Source organism: Vicia villosa, linkage group LG3 (genome assembly GCF_029867415.1).
Source record: "Vicia villosa cultivar HV-30 ecotype Madison, WI linkage group LG3, Vvil1.0, whole genome shotgun sequence".
Taxonomy (NCBI): Eukaryota; Viridiplantae; Streptophyta; class Magnoliopsida; order Fabales; family Fabaceae; genus Vicia; species Vicia villosa.
The window spans coordinates 133152012-133176154 of record NC_081182.1 but is presented as its reverse complement, the minus strand read 5'-3'; the positions used below and the strand labels follow the sequence as shown (position 1 = coordinate 133176154).

The 24143-nt window shown below is 38.9% G+C and overlaps 1 protein-coding gene and 1 non-coding gene across 2 annotated transcripts in view; one reads left to right on the top strand and one right to left on the bottom strand.

Annotated features, from left to right (window-relative positions):
* LOC131658997 (protein WALLS ARE THIN 1-like) overlaps window positions 1–8592 on the bottom strand; it is a 29812-nt gene extending 21220 nt beyond the window's left edge. The window contains exon 1 of the mRNA XM_058928243.1: window positions 8505–8592. Within this exon, the coding sequence (XP_058784226.1) occupies window positions 8505–8592 (88 nt within the window). The remainder of the gene's footprint in view (window positions 1–8504) is intronic.
* Window positions 3604–3710, top strand: LOC131593773 (small nucleolar RNA R71). Its single transcript, XR_009281154.1, has one exon. It is a non-coding gene; the product is annotated as a small nucleolar RNA R71 (small nucleolar RNA).
* Window positions 8593–24143: the final 15551 nt, after the last annotated feature.

Below are 24143 nucleotides of genomic sequence, written 5' to 3'. Positions count from 1 at the left end.
TTAGGTCATGGAAGAATTTCTTCTTCTGTTGGTAACTCAGATCAGGAGGAAGTACACCGGCAGCTAAGTAATTTACGAAGTATGCATACCAAGGTGTGTCAGAGCGGACTAAAGCTACTTCTGCAAAGTTATTGGTTTCAGTGATTGGATGGTATGGTTCTAATTTGTTAGCTTCTAACTGAGCGATGAGTCTTTCATAAGGGTTTCAGATTTTCCAGTCGAGAGAGGTGATCTGCTATGACATTTTCAGTTCCCTTTTTATCTTTAATTTCCAAGTCGAACTCTTGTAATAACAGGATCCATCTTAACAGTCTCGGTTTGGCGTCCTTCTTGGTTAAGAGGTACCTAATAGCGGCGTGGTCAGTGTATATGATTATTTTGGCTCCTACCAGGTAAGAACGGAAGTTATCTAACGCGAATACGACAGCTAATAATTCTTTTTCGGTCGTGGCGTAATTCATTTGAGCTTCGTCTAGGGTTCTACTGGCGTAGTATATGACATGTAGTTTCTTATCTTTTCTTTGCCCTAGAACGGCTCCTACAGCATAATCGCTTGCGTCGCACATTATTTTGAAAGGCTCATTCCAGTCGGGAGTTTGCATAATCGGCGCAGAGATTAATGCTTGTTTAAGCGTACGGAATGCTTCAGTGCATTTATCGTTAAAAATGAATTCGGCGTCTTTCATCAGTAATTCGGTTAAGGGTTTGGTTATTTTAGAGAAATCCTTAATGAAACGTCGGTAAAAACCAGCGTGTCCTAGAAAACTCCTTATTTCTCTAACTGTTTTGGGAGGTCGAAGGTTTTCGATAATTTCGATTTTAGCTTTATCCACTTCGATCCCTCTATCGGATACGATGTGTCCAAGTACGATTCCTTGTCGAACCATGAAATGGCATTTTTCCCAATTAAGGACTAGGTTAACGCTTACGCATCGTTTAAGTACCATTTCAAGGTTTTCTAAACATGTTTCAAAACTTCCTCCACAGACAGAGAAGTCGTCCATAAAGACCTCCATTATTCCATCCAGGAAGTCGGCAAATATTGCCATCATGCATCTCTTGAAGGTTGCGGGTGCATTGCAAAGTCCGAAAGGCATTCGTCTATAAGCGAATGTACCATAAGGACAGGTAAACGTGGTATTTTCTTGGTCGTCAGGATGGATAGGAATTTGGAAAAATCCGGAGTATCCATCTAGATAACAGAAATGTGAGTGTTTAGCTAGGCGTTCGAGCATTTGATCTATGAATGGTAAAGGGAAATGGTCTTTTCGGGTGGCTTTGTTTAGCTTCCTATAGTAAATGCACATTCTCCATCCAGTTTGGGTATGTTGTGCTACAGATTCGCCTTTTGTGTTAGTGATTATAGTAACTCCTCCTTTCTTTGGTACGACATGAACAAGACTAACCCATTTACTATCGGATATTGGATATATGATTCCGGCTTCTAGCAGTTTTTGGATTTCCTTTTTAACCATATCGCTCATGATAGGATTTATTCGTCTCTGATGTTCCCTAGAGGTTTTACAATCTTCTTCTAGCATAATGCGGTGCATACAGAGGGAAGGACTTATTCCTTTCAGATCTGATATGTTATATCCTAAAGCGGTTGGGTATTTTCTTAGGACAATAAGTAGTTTTTCAGTCTCGGTTTGTCCTAAATTGGCGTTAACTATAACTGGTCGGTTATGTTCTTCGTCTAGGAATTCGTACCTTAGGTCGGTAGGTAGTGGTTTAAGTTCTATAGCAGGTTTCTTAGGCCCAGGTATAGGATCAGGAGTTAATGCTAAACATTCACTCAGGTGGTTATCTTGATATTCCCCACGCCAGTTGTCATCTTCAAATATTGGCGGTATAGGAATTCTTAAGATCTCGGTTTCCTTATGTGGTTCGGATTTTATTTCATTAACACAGTCATCGATTATGTCGGCAGAGCAGCATGTGTCAATTATAGAAGGTGCTTTTAGGAATTGGGAAAGAATAAATTCTATTTTCTCTTCTCCTACTTCGAAGGTAAGCTTTCCTCGCTTGACGTCTATAATTGCACCAGCGGTTGCTAAGAATGGTCTTCCTAATATGATCGGGATGTTAGAATCTTCTTGGATATCCATTATGATGAAGTCAGTTGGGATGTAGAATTGGCCTACACGAACAGGGATATTTTCTAACATTCCTACAGGGTATTTAACTGAACGGTCGGCTAGTTGAAGAGACATTCTCGTTGCCTTAAGCTCACCTAGATTTAGCTTCTTACAGGTTGAAAGAGGCATCAAACTAACACTGGCTCCTAAGTCGCACAAGGATTTCTCTATAATAGTCTTTCCTATTACGCAGGGTATAGAAAAGCTACCAGGATCTTTCAGTTTGGGAGGCATGTTATTTTGGATGATAGCGCTACATTTAGCGGTAAGTGTTACAGTTTCGTTATCCTCGAGTTTCTTTTTGTTCGATAGAATTTCTTTCAAGAATTTAGCATACGAGGGCATTTCAGTTATGGCTTCTATGAACGGTATGGTTATGTTTAACTGTTTCAGAAGTTCTACAAATTTTTTAAATTGCGCTTCGGTTTTTGATTTGGCTAATCTCTGAGGGTAAGGAATTTGTGGCTTATAAGGTGGTGGTGGAACGTATGGTTTTTCTTTTTCAGGTTCCACTTCGTTGTTGTTCTCATTGGTCTTAGCAGTTTGATCATCAGTTGATGTCATTTCGGTTTCCTTTGGCTCTTGTTGTGACATGGGTGCGTTTTGAGTTCTAGGATCGATAGGTCCATCGTAGTTCGTTCCACTTCGTAGTGTTATCGCGTTCGCATGTCCTTTAGGATTAGGTTGTGGGTGAGCAGGAAACGTGCCAGCAGGGGCAGCAGTAGGTGCTTGTTGTTGGGCTACTTGTGAAATTTGAGTTTCTAACATTTTGTTATGCGTAGCTAAGGCATCTACTTTGTTCGATAATTGTTTTAGTTGCTCGCTATTGTGGATGTTTTGATTTAGGAAGTCCTTATTGGTTTGTTGTTGGGAAGCTATAAAGTTTTCCATAATGATTTCTAGATTCGACTTCCTAGGGGCGTTTTGAGCAGCTACAGGCGCTTTTTGATAGCCAGGTGGGACAGCAGGTGCTTGTCTAGGCGCGTACAACGCGTTGTTGTTCTTATACGAAAAGTTCAGATGGTTTTTCCATCCAGGGTTGTACGTGTTAGAATAAGGGTTTCCTTGAGCATAATTTTCTTGATCAGATGGGATTCCAGTCAAGAGTTGACATTCGGCAATTGCTTGTCCAGTTAATCCACAAATCTCGCAGTTAGGTGCTACGGCAGCAGCGGTGGCTGAAGGAGTGATGGTTAAGTTTTCGATCTTTTGAGTTAAAGCGTCTACTTTAGCGTTAACGCGGTCTATACCACTTATTTCGTACATTCCTCCTTTGGTTTGGGTCTTCTCTAGAGCGGCTCGTTCTCCACCCCATTGGTAATGGTTTTGTGCCATGTTCTCTATGAGGTTGTATGCTTCATCATGAGGTTTGTCCATTAGTGCTCCGCCAGCAGCGGCATCTATAGTCATTTTAGTGTTATAAAGGAGACCACCATAGAAGGTATGGATGATCAGCCATGGTTCGAGTCCATGATGAGGGCATAGTCTAAGCATGTCCTTGTATCGTTCCCAAGCTTTGAAAAGTGATTCGTTATCTTTCTGGGTAAATCCGTTGATTTGACCTCTTAGCATAGCGGTTTTGCTAGGCGGAAAGTATCTTGCTAAGAATACTCTTTTCAGTTCGTCCCATGTAGTTATGGAATTAGAAGGTAGGGATTGAAGCCACGCTCTAGCTCTATCTCTCAAGGAGAAGGGAAAGAGACGTAATCGAATAGTTTTGGAACTAACGTTATTAGCTTTGACAGTGTCGGCATATTGCACGAACACAGATAAATGGAGGTTGGGGTCGTCTGCAGGGCTTCCAGAGAATTGATTCTGTTGAACAGCTTGTACCAACGAAGGTTTCAGTTCGAAATTGTTCGCCTCAATCGCAGGTGGTGCGATACTTGAGTGCGGTTCAGCGCGTGAAGGAGCGGCATAGTCTCTAAGAGGACGAATAGAAACCATCTCTAACTTCGGGGTAATTTGATTGATTTTATCAGTAAAGATCAATTCCTGATTAATCGGAATTGGTGCTACTTCGGGAAGGTTGCGAGCTCGACGTTTGACGTTAATGAAACGTTCAATCTCGTTAATTCGTTGTATTAAATCTTCTCCTTGTGAACGAGTATTTGGCATACAATCGTCCAGAAAGAAAGGAAAGAATTGCCCTAGTCTCTACGGTGTAACAGTGAGTTACGATATCGAATTAATAGTCCCCGGCAATGGCGCCAAAAACTTGGTCGCGACTTTACGTGTCTATTAATCTGATGACTGCAAGTGCACAGTCGTGTCGTGTAGTTTTAAAAGATATCGAATCCACAGGGACTATGAATCGATCTACCGTTATCTAAGGTTACTATGTAAAGCTAAGGCTACTAATATTTTGATTGTTCCTAAGGGAAAGTGATTGTGAATATTAAGAAATATAATAATAGACGGATATCAGTATTTATTTCGTTTAACTTAAGGCGATCCGAAGGTCCATTGGCTAATGCATAATTCGATTAAGAATCTTTATTAATTCAATTGATTAAAAATCCTCCTCTCAAACTTTCGCTCTGTTGATTTAGATTACTATCCTAACTCGTAATGTACGCTTTCGCCATCCCATTAGATTTTAGAAAAGCTTTTTGGAAACAACGTAATTAATAAAATGCTTGTTTTATGAAGTTGTTATCTATTTAAATCCCCTAATCTCAAACTTTCGCTCTGTTGACTCGGAACATGCTAATATCCCTAACGTACGCTTTCGCCATCCCTCTCGGGTGTAAAAACATTTTTTGAAAATAAATAAGTTCTAATTAGTTTTAATACGCTTTCGCCATCCTTACAACTAATGTCCTATGTCTACTATCCAGTTAAAGATCTCAAACTTTCGCTCTATTGATTTTAACCTTTGACCGTCTTAACCCCTCAAACTTTTGCTCTATTGGTTTTAAGACTTACTAATTAAATTAGACATACAAACCAAAAACAAGTGATATTTAATAAAATATAATTAAGCCAATTTATTTCGGATCCCACAGTTAACTTACTTTACATACCGATATCTTAGTTAATTAGCCAGACATATTAATACGGTTAAGCATGCATAAATTAATTTGGTTTATAATAAAAGGCATGTTAAATGGCATATAATATATCATGCAATAATGATATAAATAAAGGCGGTAAATAATAAACCTGAATAAAATAAATTTGCAATTGAATCTTGAAGTATGAACCTCCACCACAGGTTGGCTGGATCGTTCTTCGGAATTAAACAGACAGAAATTAAAAACAAGGAATTAAAACGATAAATCTAACGTAAGGCTAAATTTATAAAAGGTTCACAACAATTTCCGGTGTAGAAATTTCGGCAGCACTTCGTTAGCAGGAAATCAGACAGTTTGAAGTGAAGTGGCTGCCTCTATTTATAGGCGAGCCTTTGCAGTTGGAATGCGTGAAAGTAGGAACTTCTCAGACTGGGGCTTGGAGACGCACGTCTCCACTTCTTTAGGGAGACTCAGCACACGACTTGAGACGTGCGTCTCAAGTGGAGAAAATATAGGGAGAGCTGGAGACGGGCGTCTCCTCTTGGTGACGTGGCAGAAGAACGTTGGAGACGTGCGTCTCCACTTGCTTGGATGAATTGGGCCACGCACAATTGATCCTTCGTGGGCTGGGTCATGGCTTTGCACATTTGGGTCTCCTTTTTGCACCTCTTTTTCACTTCAGCACCCCTTTTCTCATCTTTTAGGCACAAATAGTGGTCATTTTAGCTCCATTTCCTCTCCTTTTCACAAATAGTCTCAATAAGAGAGTAAAACCTGAAACAAAGCAAATACTCGCATAATATCGTAATAAAACAATATAATAAACTGAAAATGCTATAAATATTTACGGATTTCAAGCTAAATATACGATATAAAATCGTGTTATCACCCCCTATAAGAGCGCTTTTTGAAAGCGCTTTCGTAACCCCCCCCCTTTAAGAGCGCTTTTTTTGCGTGTTTTTTTATTTTGTTTTTAGCGAAACCTATACCAGCGCTTTCTCCTAAAAGCGCTTTAGTTGGGGTGCTGCTAAAAGATAAATTTGGCATAGTGAGGGATTAGAGTTGAAGTGGTTAACCGAGGTGGATAGGGATTACCTTGAGTGTCCTTTCTCGGAAGAAGAGGTGAAGGAGGCCGTGTGGTCTTGTGATGGGAACAAAAGTCCCGGGCCGGATGGTTTTTCGTTGGAGTTCTTTAAATTATCTTGGGAGGTCATTAAAATGGATGTTTTAAACTTTGTGAAAGATTTTCATGAGAAGGCCACTCTCACTAAAGCTTGTACTTCTTTCTTCATTATTTTAATTCCAAAGGTGACTAATCCTCAATCCTTGAGGGACTATCGCCCTATTTGTTTAGTGGGAAGTTTGTACAAAATTCTAGCAAAGTTGATGGCGGCGAGATTAAGAAAGGTTATCGGGTGTTTGGTTTCGAGGAACCAATCGGCCTTTATACCGGGAAGGAGCATATTGGACGGAGTGCTAGTGGTTAACGAGATACTTGATCTAGCCATGAGGGACAAGTGAAATTGTGTGGTTTTAAAGGTGGATTTCGAGAAGGCGTATGATAGAATTAGTTGGAATTTTGTGAGGTGTATCTTGAGAAAGATGGGTTTTGGGGACCGTTGGATGCGATGGATGGAAGGATGTGTCTTTTCTAATTATTTATCCGTTCTAGTTAACAGTAGTGCTACGAAAGACTTTAGGGTGGAGAAAGGCCTTAGACAAGGCGACCCTCTATCCCCGTTTTTGTTCGTCATAGTCATGGAAGTTCTAACGGCCTTGGTGAAGAAATCGAAAGAAGTGGGTGATTTTTGTGCCTTTAGGATAAACGGGGTGACGGAGTTTGATATCTTACAATTCGCGGATGATACGATTATTTTTACCGAGGGAGATACCGCTAATTTGTGGGGTGTGAAGGTTATTTTAAGAGCTTTCGAATTGATGTCCGGCTCTCGTATTAATTTTCACAAGAGCAACATTTATGGTTTAAATGTTGACCAATGGTTTTTGGAAGCCGCCTCTAATTTTCTCTCTTGTAAAGTTGGAAAGCTTCCTTTCAAATTTCTTGGGGTAAAGGTGGGGGGTGATCCTAGGAAGATTGCGACGTGGAAAGATGTGTTGGCTTCGGTGAAAAGAAGATTGGCGGTTTGTGAAATTCTGGACTCAGACACGCGATGTCTTACAGGATGTCACGACATCACTATCTGAATGTTTTTAAACAAATGAACAAAGTGTAAACAGAAAAACAACACAGGAAAATTGTTAACCCAGTTCGGTGCAAACACACCTACATCTGGGGGCTACCAAGCCAGGGAGGAAGTCCACTATAAGTAATATCAATTCAAGGTAATACAACTCAATATTACGCCTTTCACTTAATATCTACCCAATGCAACTTCAATCTAAACAACTTAGACCAGAGATCCTACTCACTCCCCCTCAATCACAGCAGTGATGAAAAACTAACCAATGAAAAACAAAAGAAGACACTCTTCAAAAACACAACTTGATCTTGCTTAAAAGGTTTGATCAAGTACAATGGTACTCTTGCTTAAAAGCTTTGAGTACTTCTTACAACTCAAAAACAAAACACCTAGACCAAGACAATCATCATCATGATTGTTTGGCTTACAAGAAAACTACAACACAAACGAAAAACACAACCAACTTCTTGACGGCAAACCCTAAAAAAACATCGTACAACACTTCTTCAAATGTTATAAATAACCTTGCAGCCGCTGGGCCTTGGATCCAATATTAGTTTTAAACCAATTTAAAACCATTTCCATAAAATAAAGATCCTATGAATAAACATCGCAGAACGTTGTTCTGAAACAAATCAATATCCAAAGTTTCCAAAAGAGGCGCGCAAAGTCTTAACAGATCAAACAACCATCCTGAGAACATAATAAAACACAGCAGCTTCGGATGTCATGACATCGGTCTTGACATCAGGTAAAAGCCTGCACAAGAAAAACTTCAAAAACAATGCATATCATGACACCAGGTTTGACATGATACAGACACTATTTGTTTTACCAAAAAATACAGCCAATCAATAACATCTACAAACTCCCCCTTTGGCGAATTTTTGGCTAAAACAATAATAGATGATACCATCAGAGATTACGCACAGCAGCCAATAGAAACAAGAATCCAGAGAAATAAATTCTGACAGCCAACAACATCCTGCTTGATTAATCATAGTACATCCAAGGAACCAAAAGTAACACAGAGAAACAATTACAGCAAACAACCAGCAACAACCAGGTCATCATCTATCACTTTCACTTCTCCCCCTTTCTAGCCACAAAAGGAGCCAAACAACAGATAAAGATTTTCACTTCAGAACCAGCAGTATCTTCAGTATCCTCCTTACTCATTTCCACTCCACTGGAACTACTAGTCCGGGCATCAGCATCCTTAACCTCATCAGCCATTACAACCAACAGTATGATCATCACCACCATCAGCAGAGTATACTTGACATTCAAGTGAGCTATAGTGCTGGTCGCACACCCAATTAATTGCTATAATCCTTCACAAAGACAAATGCCCAGTTTGCTTCTTAGATTTTCAAATTGATTTGCATCCAAGGCTTTTGTGAAAATATCAGCTAGTTGAAGATTTGTAGCAACATGTTCCAAGACAATTGTTTTATCTTCAACAAGATCTCTAATGTAATGATGTCTAATATCAATGTGCTTGGTCCTGCTATGCTGAATGGGATTCTTTGAAATGTTGATGGCACTTAAATTGTCACAATATAATGTCATGACATCTTGTGTGACATTGTATTCTGTTAACATTTGTTTCATCCAAACAAGCTGAGAGCAACTACTTCCTGCTGCAATGTATTCTGCCTCTGCAGTGGACAGGGACACACAATTTTGTTTCTTGCTGAACCATGAAATAAGATTATTACCCAAGAAGAAACACCCTCCTGAAGTACTTTTTCTGTCATCAGCACTTCCTGCCCAGTCTGCATCACAATATCCAGTGAGAATGGGTTCACACCCATGAGAGTAGAGCATTCCATATTCACAAGTACCATTCACATATTTCAGGATCCTCTTGACTTGATTGATATGACTGGTTTTGGGTTCTGCTTGATACCTAGCACATACCCCAACAGCAAAGGCAATATCAGGTCTACTGGCTGTAAGATACAACAGACTTCCTATCATGCTTCTGTATAGACTTTGATCAACACTGGTTCCCTTTTCATCTTTAGACAACTTTAAATGGGTATGTGCTGGTGTCCTTTTGTGAGAAGCATTTTCCATTCCAAACTTTTTGACAATGTTTCTAGCATACTTGCTCTGAGAGAGAAAGATTGAGTCTTCCATCTGTTTGATTTGCAGCCCAAGAAAATAGGTTAATTCTCCAACTAGACTCATTTCAAATTCAGATTGCATCTGATCAACAAAATGTCTAGTCATCTTGTCTGACATCCCACCAAATACAATATCATCCACATAGATTTGAGCTATCAGAATCTTCCCTCCTTCATCTTTAACAAAAAGAGTTTTATCTATCCCTCCTTTCCTGTATCCATTGCTAGTAAGAAACTCAGTTAGTCTCTCATACCAAGCTCTAGGGGCTTGTTTCAGACCGTAAAGAGCTTTTCTTAATTTGTATACATGATCAGGGTGGTTTGGATCTGCAAAACCTTTAGGTTGTTCGACATAGACTTCCTCATTCAAATATCCATTCAAAAAAGCACTCTTCACATCCATTTGGTATAGTTTGAATTTCAGAATACACGCAATCCCTAACAACAGCCTAATTGACTCAAGTCTGGCAACAGGGGCAAAGGTTTCATCAAAGTCAATTCCTTCAACTTGGGTGTATCCTTGAGCAACTAGCCTTGCTTTGTTTTTGATAACAGTTCCCTGTTCATCTGACTTGTTCTTGTAAACCCATTTAGTTCCAATGACATTAGTACCTTTAGGTCTTGGTACCAGCTCCCATACTTCATTTCTTTCAAACTGACCTAATTCTTCCTGCATGGCATTAATCCAGAACTCATCTGTTAATGCTTCCTTGACATTTTTAGGTTCAATTTTTGACACAAAACAAGAGTTTGAGACAACTTCTCTTGACCTTGTAATAACTCCACTGTTGAGATCTCCTATAATAAGATCTTTAGGATGATCTTTCTGAATTCTTATAGAGGGACTCTTGTTAGGGGGTTCAGTCTCAGCTTCTGTGATAGTGGGACTGCAATCATCTTCTCTTGTAGAACCGTCTGCTGTAAAATCCCAGAATGTTCCGACATCTTCTGTGACATCTGCTTGATTGTGAACATCATCAACCACAACATTTATGGATTCCATTATTATTTTGGTTCTTGAGTTGAATACTCTATAAGCTCTACTGTTTGTAGAGTAGCCCAGAAAGATTCCTTCATCACTCTTGGGATCCATCTTCCTCCTGTGATCTCTATCAGCAAGAATGTAACACTTACTACCAAACACATGGAAGTATTTGACAGTGGGTTTTCTTCCCTTCCAGATCTCATATAGGGTGGTAGAGGTTCCTTTTCTTAAGGTAACTCTATTATGGACATAACAAGCAGTATTCATGGCTTCAGCCCAGAAGTAGATAGGAAGATTCTTAGCATGGATCATGGCTCTTGCTGATTCTTGAATAGTTCTATTCTTTCTTTCAACAACCCCATTTTGCTGTGGAGTAATAGGGGAAGAGAATTCATGATGTATTCCTTCAGAGGAGCAGAATTCAGCAAACTTTTGATTCCCAAATTCCTTTCCATGATCACTTCTAATTCTCACAACACTATTTTCTTTTTCTCTTTGAATTCTTTGACATAGGTCCTTGAAAACATCAAACACATCTGACTTTTCTCTGATGAAGTTTACCCAAGTGTACCTGGAGTAGTCATCCACAACCACATAAGCATATTTCTTTCCTCCAAGACTTTCTATTTGCATTGGTCCCATCAAGTCCATATGTAGAAGTTCAAGAACTCTGGAAGTAGTCAAATGTTTAACCTTTGGATGTGACATCCTGGTTTGTTTTCCTACCTGACATTCACCACATATTTTTCCTTCATCAATTTGTAGCTTAGGAATTCCTCTTACAGCTTCCAGAGAAATAATTCTTTTCATACCTCTTAGATGAAGGTGACCAAGTTTTTGGTGCCACAGCTTTGCTTCTTCTTCTTTAGAACAAACAGTAGAGTAGCTGGATTCATGAGACACCCACAAGTAGCAGTTATCTTTGGATCTGACACCCCTCATTACTACTTCCTTTTCTTTATTAGTAACCACACACTCAGCTTTAGTGAAGTTGACTTGGTATCCTTGGTCACATAGTTGACTGATGCTTATGAGGTTAGCTGTCAGGCCCTTGACCAACAAAACACCTTCTAAATTTGGCACTCCTGAACAGTCTAATTTTCCAACTCCTTTGATTTCTCCTTTAGCTCCATCACCAAAGGTTACATAACTAGTAGAATGACTTTTGATATCAACAAGCAGATTCTTGAGTCCAGTCATGTGTCTGGAACATCCACTATCAAAATACCAGTCTTCTTTGGCTGAAACTCTAAGAGATGTATGGGCTATTAAGGCCATATTTTTAGGTTTCCATTGTTGCTTCTGGATGGGCATGATCTGCTTAGGTTTGTAAGAAGGAACTTGATTTGGATATCCATATAGTTTGAAGCAAAAAGGCATAATGTGTCCAAACCTTCCACAGTAATGACATCTCCATCTTTGAAACTTTCTCTTCATTTCACCTTTCTCGTGATGTTGAGTCACATGTTTTGACATCGGCTTCAACATCTCAGCTTCAGGTTTAGTTCTGCTACTATCTTGGACATATTTCTTTGCACCAACAAATCCTATACCAGACATATCTCTTGAACTTTTTCCAACCTGCAAGATTTCCTCCAACATATCCGTGCCACTGTTCAACATTTTTACTGATTTTGACATCTGATCAAGTTTGGATTATAACAGGATAGTTTCACCATTCAGTTCAGATATAGTTTCATTAAGCTCTTTGTTATCAACCTCCAACTGAGCTATGTATTTCTTCTGCTTTTCACCTTGTTGACACACTTCAACACATTTGATACACAGCTCTCTGTAGGAAACTGCCAGTTCTTCAAAGGTTAGCTCGTCTTTCCTAGAATCTTCATCAGAATTGCAAACTCCAGTAAGAGCTGTGACATGTTTGGCTGATTCTTCTTCAAACTCACTCTCAGAATCTTCATCAGACCAGGAGACTGACAATCCTTTCTTTTGTTTCTTAAGATAGGTAGGGCATTCAGCTCTAATATGTCCATACCCTTCACATCCATGACATTGAATCCCCTTACTGTGATTGTATTTTTCTTCTGGTTTAACTCCTCTGCCAGAGTCATAAGATCTACTGATGTCAGATGAGATGTTCTTAACATTAGGTCTTGGCTTCTGATCCATTCTTCTTATAATTTTGTTGAATTGTTTGCCAAGCATAGCTATAGATTCAGATAGATTCTCTTCTCTACTTTCCTCTACTTCCTCTTGAGAGTTGGACACAAAGGCTATGCTCTTGTTCTTCTTTTCAGAATTTTCACTGATTCCCATCTCAAAGGTTTGAAGAGATCCAATTAACTCTTCTACCTTCATTTTGCTGATATCCTGTGCCTCTTCTATAGCTGTAACTTTCATATCAAATCTCTTAGGTAGGGATCTAAGGATTTTCCTTACCAACTTTTCATCAGACATTTTCTCCCAAAGCTCCTGAGGTATTAGTAATATCGAGTAAATTCATATGAAAATCCTTAATACTTTCATCATCCCTCATCCTTAGATTTTCAAATTTTGTAGTTAGCAGTTGAAGTCTTGACATCTTCACTTTGGAGGTGCCCTCATGAGTAGTCTTTAGGATATCCCAGACATCTTTGGCTAGTTCACACTGGTGAACCAGTCTGAATATATTTTTGTCAATTCCATTGAATAAAGCATTTAGAGCTTTAGAGTTGCCAAGCGCCAATGCCTCTTCATCTTTGTCCCACTCTTCCTCTGGTTTAAGAGTTTTGTTGCCATCTTTATCAGTAATAACAGGATGTTCCCATCCTTTGTTCACAGCTCTCCATGCTTTGCTATTCACAGATTTCAGAAAAGCCACCATGAGAGGTTTCCAATAATCATAATTAGAGCCATCCAGAATGGGTGGTCTCATTATAAATCCACCACCTTCTTTGTCCATCGAACCAGAAAATACCTTCCCTAGATCTCACCCAGTAAAAACAGGCAGGGTGCCTGCTCTGATGCCAATTGAAATTCTGGACTCAGACACGCGATGTCTTACAGGATGTCACGACATCACTATCTGAATGTTTTTAAACAAATGAACAAAGTGTAAACAGAAAAACAACACAGGAAAATTGTTAACCCAGTTCGGTGCAAACACACCTACATCTGGGGGCTACCAAGCCAGGGAGGAAGTCCACTATAAGTAATATCAATTCAAGGTAATACAACTCAATATTACGCCTTTCACTTAATATCTACCCAATGCAACTTCAATCTAAACAACTTAGACCAGAGATCCTACTCACTCCCCCTCAATCACAGCAGTGATGAAAAACTAACCAATGAAAAACAAAAGAAGACACTCTTCAAAAACACAACTTGATCTTGCTTAAAAGGTTTGATCAAGTACAATGGTACTCTTGCTTAAAAGCTTTGAGTACTTCTTACAACTCAAAAACAAAACACCTAGACCAAGACAATCATCATCATGATTGTTTGGCTTACAAGAAAACTACAACACAAACGAAAAACACAACCAACTTCTTGACGGCAAACCCTAAAAAAACATCGTACAACAGCTTCTTCAAATGTTATAAATAACCTTGCAGCCGCTGGGCCTTGGATCCAATATTAGTTTTAAACCAATTTAAAACCATTTCCATAAAATAAAGATCCTATGAATAAACATCGCAGAACGTTGTTCTGAAACAAATCAATATCCAAAGTTTCCAAAAGAGGCGCACAAAGTCTTAACAGATCAAACAACCATCCTGAGAACATAATAAAACACAGCAGCTTCGGATGTCATGACATCGGTCTTGACATCAGGTAAAAGCCTGCACAAGAAAAACTTCAAAAACAATGCATATCATGACACCAGGTTTGACATGATACAGACACTATTTGTTTTACCAAAAAATACAGCCAATCAATAACATCTACAGTTTGGAGAGGTAAAAATCTCAACATGGCGGGTAGGGTGGTTTTGATAAATTCCATTCTTAGTGCGGTGCCGTTATATTCCCTCTCCTTTTATAAGACCCCTAAGAAAGTGTTGAAAGAGATAATAGCTATCCAAAGGAACTTTCTTTGGGGTGGTTGTGAGTTAAGAAAAACGGTCAATTGGGTTTGTTGGGATACGGTTTGCAAACCACGAGAAGAAGGAGGGCTAGGGGTGAAAAATGTAGAAATCATGAATGTGGCGTTACTTAGCAAGTGGAAGTGGAGGATACTTACGGAGAAGGAGGCGTTTTGGAGGGACATTCTAGAGCCTAGATACGGTAAAGTGAAAGTGAAGGTCTTAATTGGTGACGTTTCGGTGATGGGGAAAAATGACTCAATTTGGTGGAGAGACATCTTAATCTCGGATAATTACGAGAACCTCAACAATTATCACTTTGCCGGGGCTATCAATTGTAAGGTTCGAAGCGGCAAAGACATACCTTTTTGGTATGCTTGCTGGTCGGGCAGTCAATCGCTAATGGAGGCATACCCAGAATTATACCGTTATGCCAAGAACCACCTTGCTGATGTTTTTTCTACAGGTACTATGTCAAATGGAGCGGCTGACAGTGTTCCTACCACAGATATAGCTGGTACTTGGCTATGGCAGCTGCATAATATGGTGGAGATATGCAAAGGCGATGACGTCGAGCTGGCTGACAGCGGCGGAGATGCTATCTCGGTACAGCAGCGCCAGTTTCTTATTGCTGACTTGTTGGCCGAGTTACAGCAGCAAGGCATTCGTGTGCATGGCAACGGCGAAGATATTTTCCTTTGGAGTACGGAGGCGAGTGGTGTTTTCACGGTGAGTTCTTGCTACAACCGATTTAGGGAGAAACTTTCCGGTCCCCCGCTTGATAATTCTACGGTTTTAGCTTTATCCCAACTTTGGAAAGTTAATGTCCCCTCGAAAATCCTTTTATTCGGTTGGCGTTTCATTATCAATAAACTTGCAATGGAAGACCTTTTGGTCAAAAGGGGCATTCTTTCGGATGGTAATGACTCTAGATGTGTTCTTTGTGCTAAGGAGGATGAGTCGCTTCGACACTTGTTTGCTCATTGCGTAGTGACAAAAAGGGTGTGGAGGAAAGTCTATGATTGGGATGGCGTTGACACTTGTTTATCTAGAGAGGAGTTTGTGAATTATTTTCTTTATTACGGAAAAATTACGTGTGTCAAGACTAGAATCATTGGGGCGGTGGTGTGGCTATCAACAGTTTGGAATATTTGGCTATCCCAGAACGCTATTGTTTTCAAAAATGAAAGCTTTAGTTTCCTTGATTGTTGGTCGGAGACCGTTTGTAAAGCTTGGAGATGGTTAGGCTCTTTTTATAATAGAGTCAATTCATGTAATTTGTATACTTGGAATATTCTACCGTTCTCGTGTTTTGAGACGTAGGAGTTTTCCTCTTGTTTTCTTGGGCGGAGTACCCCTTTTACTCCGATTAATCCATTGCCTATTAAAAAAAAATCATTGGGTTATTCTTTGGTGAACTGATTTCAAGATTGTGACTCCTTTGACATGAGTGCATGGAATCAAAATACATTGAAAGACACGTGGCGGAGTTATATGTAATTAAATACGTAAATGCAAAATTTGATTGATGTTATTGTTCTTAAACTAGTACTGTTAGAATATTTAATTTTGATGCAGAGCTTGCGTGCATATGCGTGATGAAGAAAGAGCCACACGTGAGGTGGTGGTAGTTTGCAATTTTGATGTATATTTTGTTGTATAATTAAAACAAAAAAAACTGCAGCGCAGTTGGTAGAAGAACTATTCTACTATAAGGAAGGTTGATGGGTCTGTAACGCACAGCCTATCAAAGTAATATAAAAGATTATCGAACCACAGAGACCGATTGTCAATCTATCAACTCTATTGTTAAGGTTCTTATCTAAGGTGAACAGAAATATTGTTGTGAGTGCAGTGCAACAATGTAAGTGAGCGGGGTGAATAACAGTTTAAATTGCGATAGGTTGGAATGTAAATCATGAAACCAGACTATGTTCTAGACATGCATAAGTGAAATGACTCATGGGGCAGTATTTTCTAATCGTAGCAAAGAACCAATTTAACAGGAACTTGTAACTTTTGGCTACTAAGAACCGAATTTACTCTTTAATTTAACTTCCTTTATTGTCACATATAAAGGGTGCCTTCCGCGTTATAGAAGTAAATCTATTTTTAAGAAATTGATAGTTTTGACTCTACAGAAAAGTGATTTTTACTTGGAAAGATTAACCTAAAGAGACTCTTGGCTTTTGACCAAGAGTCAGATTTCAAACCTACAAACGCGTTAGAAAATAGTTTCAAAATCATTTTCTAAAAAGAGTTAATGATTTCTATTTAACCAACCAAATCGCTTTCGCTTATTTTGTTTGGTTAAATAATAATAAAGTCCTATCTTTGATATGGACGGCTTTCGATCTTACCTAATAAACATTTAAGCACAATTTGACTTAAGTTAAAAGTAAAACATCCCCAGAGTATTTTCACTAACACGACATTTAGAACACATACATGATCACAATCATTACATTCAAACCTTTATAATTTAGCCAGACATAGTAACTGCGAGTCTATAACACATGTAGACTATGGTAAGTGCGGGTAATAAAAAGGGTGCGAGTCTATAAAACTTGTAGACTATGGTAAGAGCATTTAAAGTCTATAACAGATGTAGACTATGGTAAGAGCATTTTGAGTCTATAAAACTTGTAGACTATGGTAAGAACAAGAAAATAAATAAAGCAAGTAAATTGAACCTTACTCCGATCGGAGATTGAATCTTGATACAAAGTGAAGGCTGGTATGATAAACTTCAACCAAAGTGCTCAGAGACTCGATTACAACTCAATCTACACCGTAGTAACTCCCCGATGTGAAGAGGTTACTACTTTACAGAAACTGATAGTATATGGCTTAAGTTTATACTAAGCTTGGATGAAAAACGAAAATGAAAAACTAAACTATATATAGGGGATTCTGGATCAGCGTAAGGACAGAAGTGCCCCTCAACTCCTTTTGAGGGGGAGCCATTTTGTGAAGGCCGCAGGCGCGAAAGCCTCACCGCGGGCGCAGTGGTCAGTAACGGACATGATCGTGTGATCATGGCAGTTGGCTCCAACATGAAGTGGGCCACGTCATTGCGTCCCCTATGGCCGGCGCGGGGCAGAACGCCACAAGTACAAATCTTCTTGAAAAACCCTATTTTCTTGGCGTTTTGGCTCGTTTCTTCACTAAAGGCTCCGAAAGGTCAAGAATCCTGAAAACAAAGTAAATACAAGCATAATACAAGAAAACGATAATAAAAACTAAGGAAAACATGTGATATTCGAGCCAGAAACATAGTGCTATTCAGTGTGATCAAATCCTCCCACACTTAGACTCTTGCTTGTCCTCAAGCAACAACTCTTAAAAGTAGACAAAGGGAAGTTCTGGTGTTTACAGGTTTTGGGCAAAAAGGGCTTCTAGGTTCGAGTAAAGGTGTGTTACTAGGCACTATCTATCCGAACTAAGGGTATCGTGGTAACACTAAACGCAAGAATGCAAACATAAGCCTCATAAGCGTGCAGAACAACCCCTAATATCCTACTATGCTAAGACTCTTTTTGGTACGAGGTCCTTTTTCATTCAGGTGCACTCACATTAAGCCCGTTATCTGTACGTACTCATGGTATAGTGACTGGTTAGCGACTCTGATCTCAAGTAACGGGGCTCTGGTACAAGAGTTGGTGTAACCCCTTTTATTTCACCCACTTGAAGTTGCGGGGGATCGGACCGTAGTCCTCCCTACCAAGTCCAGCACCAGATACCTCTGGACCAACTACAACGGGCGTGCCTTTTATAATTATTATTTTTTCTTTGTTTTTTTATTGATGCTTACAACAATCTCGAGTTAAGTAATCTTGTGAGGATCACCCAACTCATAGTTGCACACATGTATATATTTTTTTTACTTTTTGGCAATGGAGATCATTCACTTATATTCATCGATCCTATACTTAGAGCATGCTTAGGCCGGAGCCGACTGCTAAGATAAACTACTTAAGGACCTATATGTACATATTTAAAAGTCATAGCACAATGGGAAGAAAAAGGGTATAATCTAACTATTTCATAAAGCTTAAGGTGCTAAAACAATAACAATTTTTCAAAAAAAACAAGTGCCTAAAACAAAACAAACCCTATCCAGAACCTGTCTCATAGCCCAAATCCTTAAAAACAACGATAATGTCCTTTGAAAAATAAAATTTTGTAAGTCTAAAGGTGGGGGAAAGGGTATACACTACGCATAAGGACTCGTCTATCACATGCATTTTATTATTAACTAACAAAACAAAAACATACTGGAGGGAAATGAAAGCGATAAATGCTCCTCCCACACTTAAATCAGACATTGTCCCCAATGTTCCAAGATAAGGCAGGTAGGAGGTACCTGAAAATGCTAGAGGGGGCCACTAGCTCCCTCACCGTCCTGGTTAGTACGGTCGGAACGACGGCGGAGCTCTCTTCTCAATGCTAGCTGCTCCATCCTCTCTGTCAAAACGGCACTTGCCGTTTGTAGCTCTTGAGTCCTACCCAAGAGGGTACCTTGGGTAGCTTCCATCAGTCGGAAGTGACTAGCATATGTGGTTTGATGACGTTGCTGCTCATTCTGGAAAGCCAGTTGACTTTCCATAATGGTTTGCAGAGAGCGGGCATTCTGCACTTGGGATGCTTGCATGAAGGCCATGTTATCGGCCACCTATTGCTGCATGGTAGCAAGGAGGGTATCCCTCTGGGCCTCTCGGGCCATGTGCTCACGCCACATGTCCTCAGTGACATGGAAAGTGGGAGCGGTATCTGCATGAGGGTTAGAAGAAGAGGGTGCAGTGTGTGATGGTGAAAAGTGGGGTGACTCCTCCGTACGGTAGTCGAACTCATCATCGGTGTTGTTACCCTCATCTGTAGGTAGATTTGGGGGCAACGGACCAATAAAAGTCGGGGCATTTATATCGTAGGTCCAGTTGCGCTCAAATCTGATTTCCGTGCGACGGGTACAAGGCATAACAACACTCGGTACGGCGGCACCACCAACCATAAGGTAATAACCACCTTCCTGCCTCGTCTTACACAAACGTATATCTTTTAAAAACTTAAGGTTTGCAATACAAGGGGGAAGTGGGTCGAGAGTGGCAAGCTTGGTGTCCAAACCAATGGCACGAGCAATAGTGGTAACCAGGCCACCAAAGGAAATCGGTCCTCCTTTCCTCACAACATGGTGCATATGGGAAATCATAAACGGGAACGAATTTACTTTGGTGTCGGCTAGGCAACTTTGAATGATAATTAGTTCCTTAGCATTCACCTTGTTCGGGTTTTCCCGAGCAAAGATGGTGGATGCTAAAAGGAAACGGAAGACGCGAATGGTAGGATTGTGGATATGCGAAGCAAGTAGGCCATCAAAAGAGTTTGCATTTTGTGTAGTAATTCTGGCCCAAAATGCTTCGAATGCCCAATCCGTGTCCAGGGGTGCTTCGCAAATAACACCTTCCCCATAAGGCAACCCTAACATGGCTGCTAGACCGTCGGTGGAGTAGTCATATTCAACAATAAACATTCTAAATTTGACTACACCTACGGTGCTAGCAGTGTTAGGCGAGACGTTATATATTAAGGAACTCAGAAATTCGAACGTCAGCCTATGGTAGGTGGGTGCTGTCATACCCCAATTTTTGACATAAGATACCACCTCATATCATTTGCATATGCATCATTTGCGTCTCTAACAAATTGCATAGTTTGTGTTTGCTACTTGTGACTCAGCAGGGTTTAATCAAGAAATCACTCATCAGTACAAGCAACAATCAATTAGGGTTTTGCTCTCCCTTCATTTCAAATGAATCATCTTCATCAACAATCAACATTTGGTCCTTGGAGATTCATTTCAACAAGCTCAAAGGCTCTGAACCAACCAGATTAGGGTTTTGACTGAAGATAGCATACTCCTGACTTTTGCTCAGGATTTGACCTAATGACTTGGGATATGACCTCAAGACCCCAAGTGCATAATTTTGACCTAATCTATTAACTCAAGACATCTCCTACACAAGGATTGATCAACAGAGAAATTGCAAATCATCAGATTAGGATTTTTGAACTATCAGGGACCAAAATCAGGGATCACATTTGGGAAACCCTAAAAATCCCCAGGAAGTCAATCAGAGGTTTCAATCATCTTCAAATAATCCCTATGGCAATATCCAATGGAAATTACATCTCAATTCAAGATCCACAATCATCAATTTCATCAGGTCGACAATTAGGGTTTTTGACCTAATTCACCTGAACCACTGACTTTTTAATCAGAACATGGTGCCACAACTTAAACCATGGCTCAAGGTCCTCCAATACCTCAATATTATCCATTCATACCATTCATTTGGTAAGAATAGCCTGGTTCATTTGAAATCTCCAGAAACGCGATCCGTCTGAAAAAGTCAACTGTACAAGATCACCATTGACTTTTTGGAATTTTGGTCAACCATGACTTTTGAAATTTCAAATCATCAATATATGATATATGAAGTCATTTGATCAAGAAAAATCAAGAAAATCAATCAAGAATCAAAAAGTCAAAAGTTTGACTTTCCATACTTAGAAAAATTCTAAGTGTTTTTCAATGGTTTTTTCCAAACTTTGGAAGGGAATTTCTCAAAATTTCACCTACAAACTGAAAAAAAACTTCCAACATGAAAGTTGTAGATTTTGATCCAATAAACAACTTTGTCACATATGATGATTTTCCAAAAGATCAACCATTTAAGAGATATGGAGCTTCAAAGTTGGTATCTTTTGAAAATTTCACTTAAAATCTCATTTTCTTCAAAGTTCATGGATCTTTTTCACCCATTTCCTTAAAGGTCTTGAAGAAACTTTCAACTAGGGTTTTGAAGTGTGTAACATGAGCTTTCCAAAATGTCCAAGAGCATGAAAAAATATGGAGTGTAGCCATGGTTTTGAATTTTGACATTAGTGAACCTTATGCTTGAATTTTCACCATTTTTTCACTAAGTTTCAATACTACATGACCTATAATGCAAGTAATGATGCATCAAGGCAATAATTGATAGATATTTTCTGATTTGAAGATCAAAATGGAAGAGGATAAGAAGCTTGAGATTTAACCATGGTTTAGTCACTTTTAACCATTTGCATTTAATGTGAAAGATTCCATTTTATCTCTTAAGCCAAATCATCATTCTTGGATCAACTTGCAAAGGCTTTGAGTTCAGAATCCTTGGCCTATAAATAGAGGTTCAAATCACTTCCAAAATGACACCAAAATCTCACAAATTATAGGTTTTCTCTTTCTTTCTTGAATTACAAGTTTCTTAAGTTTCAAAGAGGGAGAAATCTCAACCTCTAAACCATTGAAGTTATGGCCAAAGTGATGGTTCTAACAACTTCTAAACATCATATGTGATGTGTTTGATCCATCCACACACCCCAAAAACACCTAAAAACTCAGAATCATCATCTCACCTCCATGTTTGCATCAAGTGAACCTTAACATGCCAATTCTCACATCAAGCCATATCTGCCCAAACTATCACTTCTAACACCATCCATATACTTCATATGAATGATCCAAACACTCACATATGACCTGTAACCTCATAATCTTCAAATTCGATTCACACTCCAAGGCTCTGCAGATCGAGTTCCATAGCTTAGCACAGGTGAATTCAAATTGTTCCAAGCATCCAGACACCTTCCATAATCATCATTGAAGCTATCCAGATTGTTACAAAGCATCTGTAACACCTCCAGATCAAAATTCAATTCTCAGTTTGGCCGTTTTTGAGGTAAGTACACTTGAACTTCAAACTCCATGAATCATGCATCATAAATGAAATATTGCTTTGCCATCTTGTTTCTGCACTATCACTGATCAATAGCCCTCAATCAATTTCACAATTCATCAATCATACACGATTTCATGTTCAGATTCAGAATTAGGGTTCTTCATGTTCATCAGAAAATTAACCACCTTAGAGCAAAAATAAATGAAATTAAAGATCACCATCATGTTCCTTGTGAAAAATCGAGCAAGATAGGCTATTTACTTGATCCAAACAATTCAGTTTTCAGAATTTTCAAATTCAAGTTAGGGTTGTGTTCTTGGCGCCAAATTTTTGAAACTGAAATTAGAAATTGATTCAAAAATATAATTGATTCATTGCAAATGTTAAACAGACCACGCGCGTGGTCCAGTTGGCAATGTTTTTGAATGGTAAACACAAGGGCGTGGGTTCAAGCCCTTTGGAAGACAAAACCTAATTTTTTAACACTACTTTTCTTATTTTTCTTCACAACTTCATCAATTATTTTAACCTATCAAATTAACTCATTTTTTATTCATTTTTTACACACTTCTTATTTTATATATGTATTTTATGAATATCAAAAAAAATCACAAAAAAATATTTATTTAATACATTTTTAATTAAGTTTAAAATGATATATTTTTAAGTGTTTTTAAATGCTTTAAATATTGTTTTTTTCATTTGATTTTTCAAACTTGATCATTTGTAAATATTTTGTGATCAAACCCTAATCATTTAAGTGTTAATTAAGTATAATCTTTGTGCTTATCTTAATTAAGTTAATTTCTTTCACAATCAAAAAACTGTTTTAAAACAAGCGATCGCCGTTTTTCAAAACAATAAACCATTTCTTTTTGGTTTTTTTTTCAAAAAAACTCTTGATCAAATCTTTTTGGATTAATCAATTGATTTCAAAACATGGGCCTCTCGAATATTAGAGAGTATAAGTCCCTTTCCTCTTTCTTTGTACAGTTTTTCTTAAAACAGAAAACTTCTTTCAAAACAAAACTTTCAAACTGTTTTCAAAACCTCGCGTTCTTTAACAAAACAATCAACCATGTTTTGTAAATAAAACAGGGGCCTCCACATAGGTATAAGTCCCATTCCTGTACATGAAATTAGGTATTTCGTTGTACACACACCTTTTTGTATATATCTCGTTCAATTTGTTTTTTAACTTCGAACAACAAATCAAAAAACGAAGGTTTTCTTTAAATCTTCCCAAAAATATCATGGGCCTCCATGTAGGTATAAGTCCCGAGCCCTTTTGTAAGTACCTGTTTACATAGCTTTTGAATAAACTCAAGTGGGCCTCTCCCCGAGTATAAGTCCCGAGCCCCCGTGTTTACAAACGGATCATGCTTACAGGTATATTTTCTTCATAAACTCCATTGTATACACACACCTTGTCATATATAACTGTCATACTTGCTCATATTTGTTCATGTACTTGTTCATATTTGTTCGTACTTGTTCATATTTGTGATTGTGTTATATATGCTTGTTTAACTTAGTACAACACTAGGTTCCCCATAGCCTCCTATTGGGCTTGGTGCAAAGAATCTCCCCTAGTTTAGGTTAGGACATAGAGTATGGTTTCCCGGTGAAATCGCTCTAAGAGCTCAAACCAACTATACCATGCCTCCCCTTGGGCTTTGTACAAACGAGTGACCCTCCCATAGCCTCCTCTTGGGCTTACAATGCAAGGACCCTCGATTGTCCCTCCCATAGCCTCCTCTTGGGCTTACAATGCAAGGACCCTCGGATAGCCTCCTCTTGGGCTTCGTACAAGGACCCACGGGCCTCTTATAAGCATCCCCAATATCCAAAACAAATACCCTAGG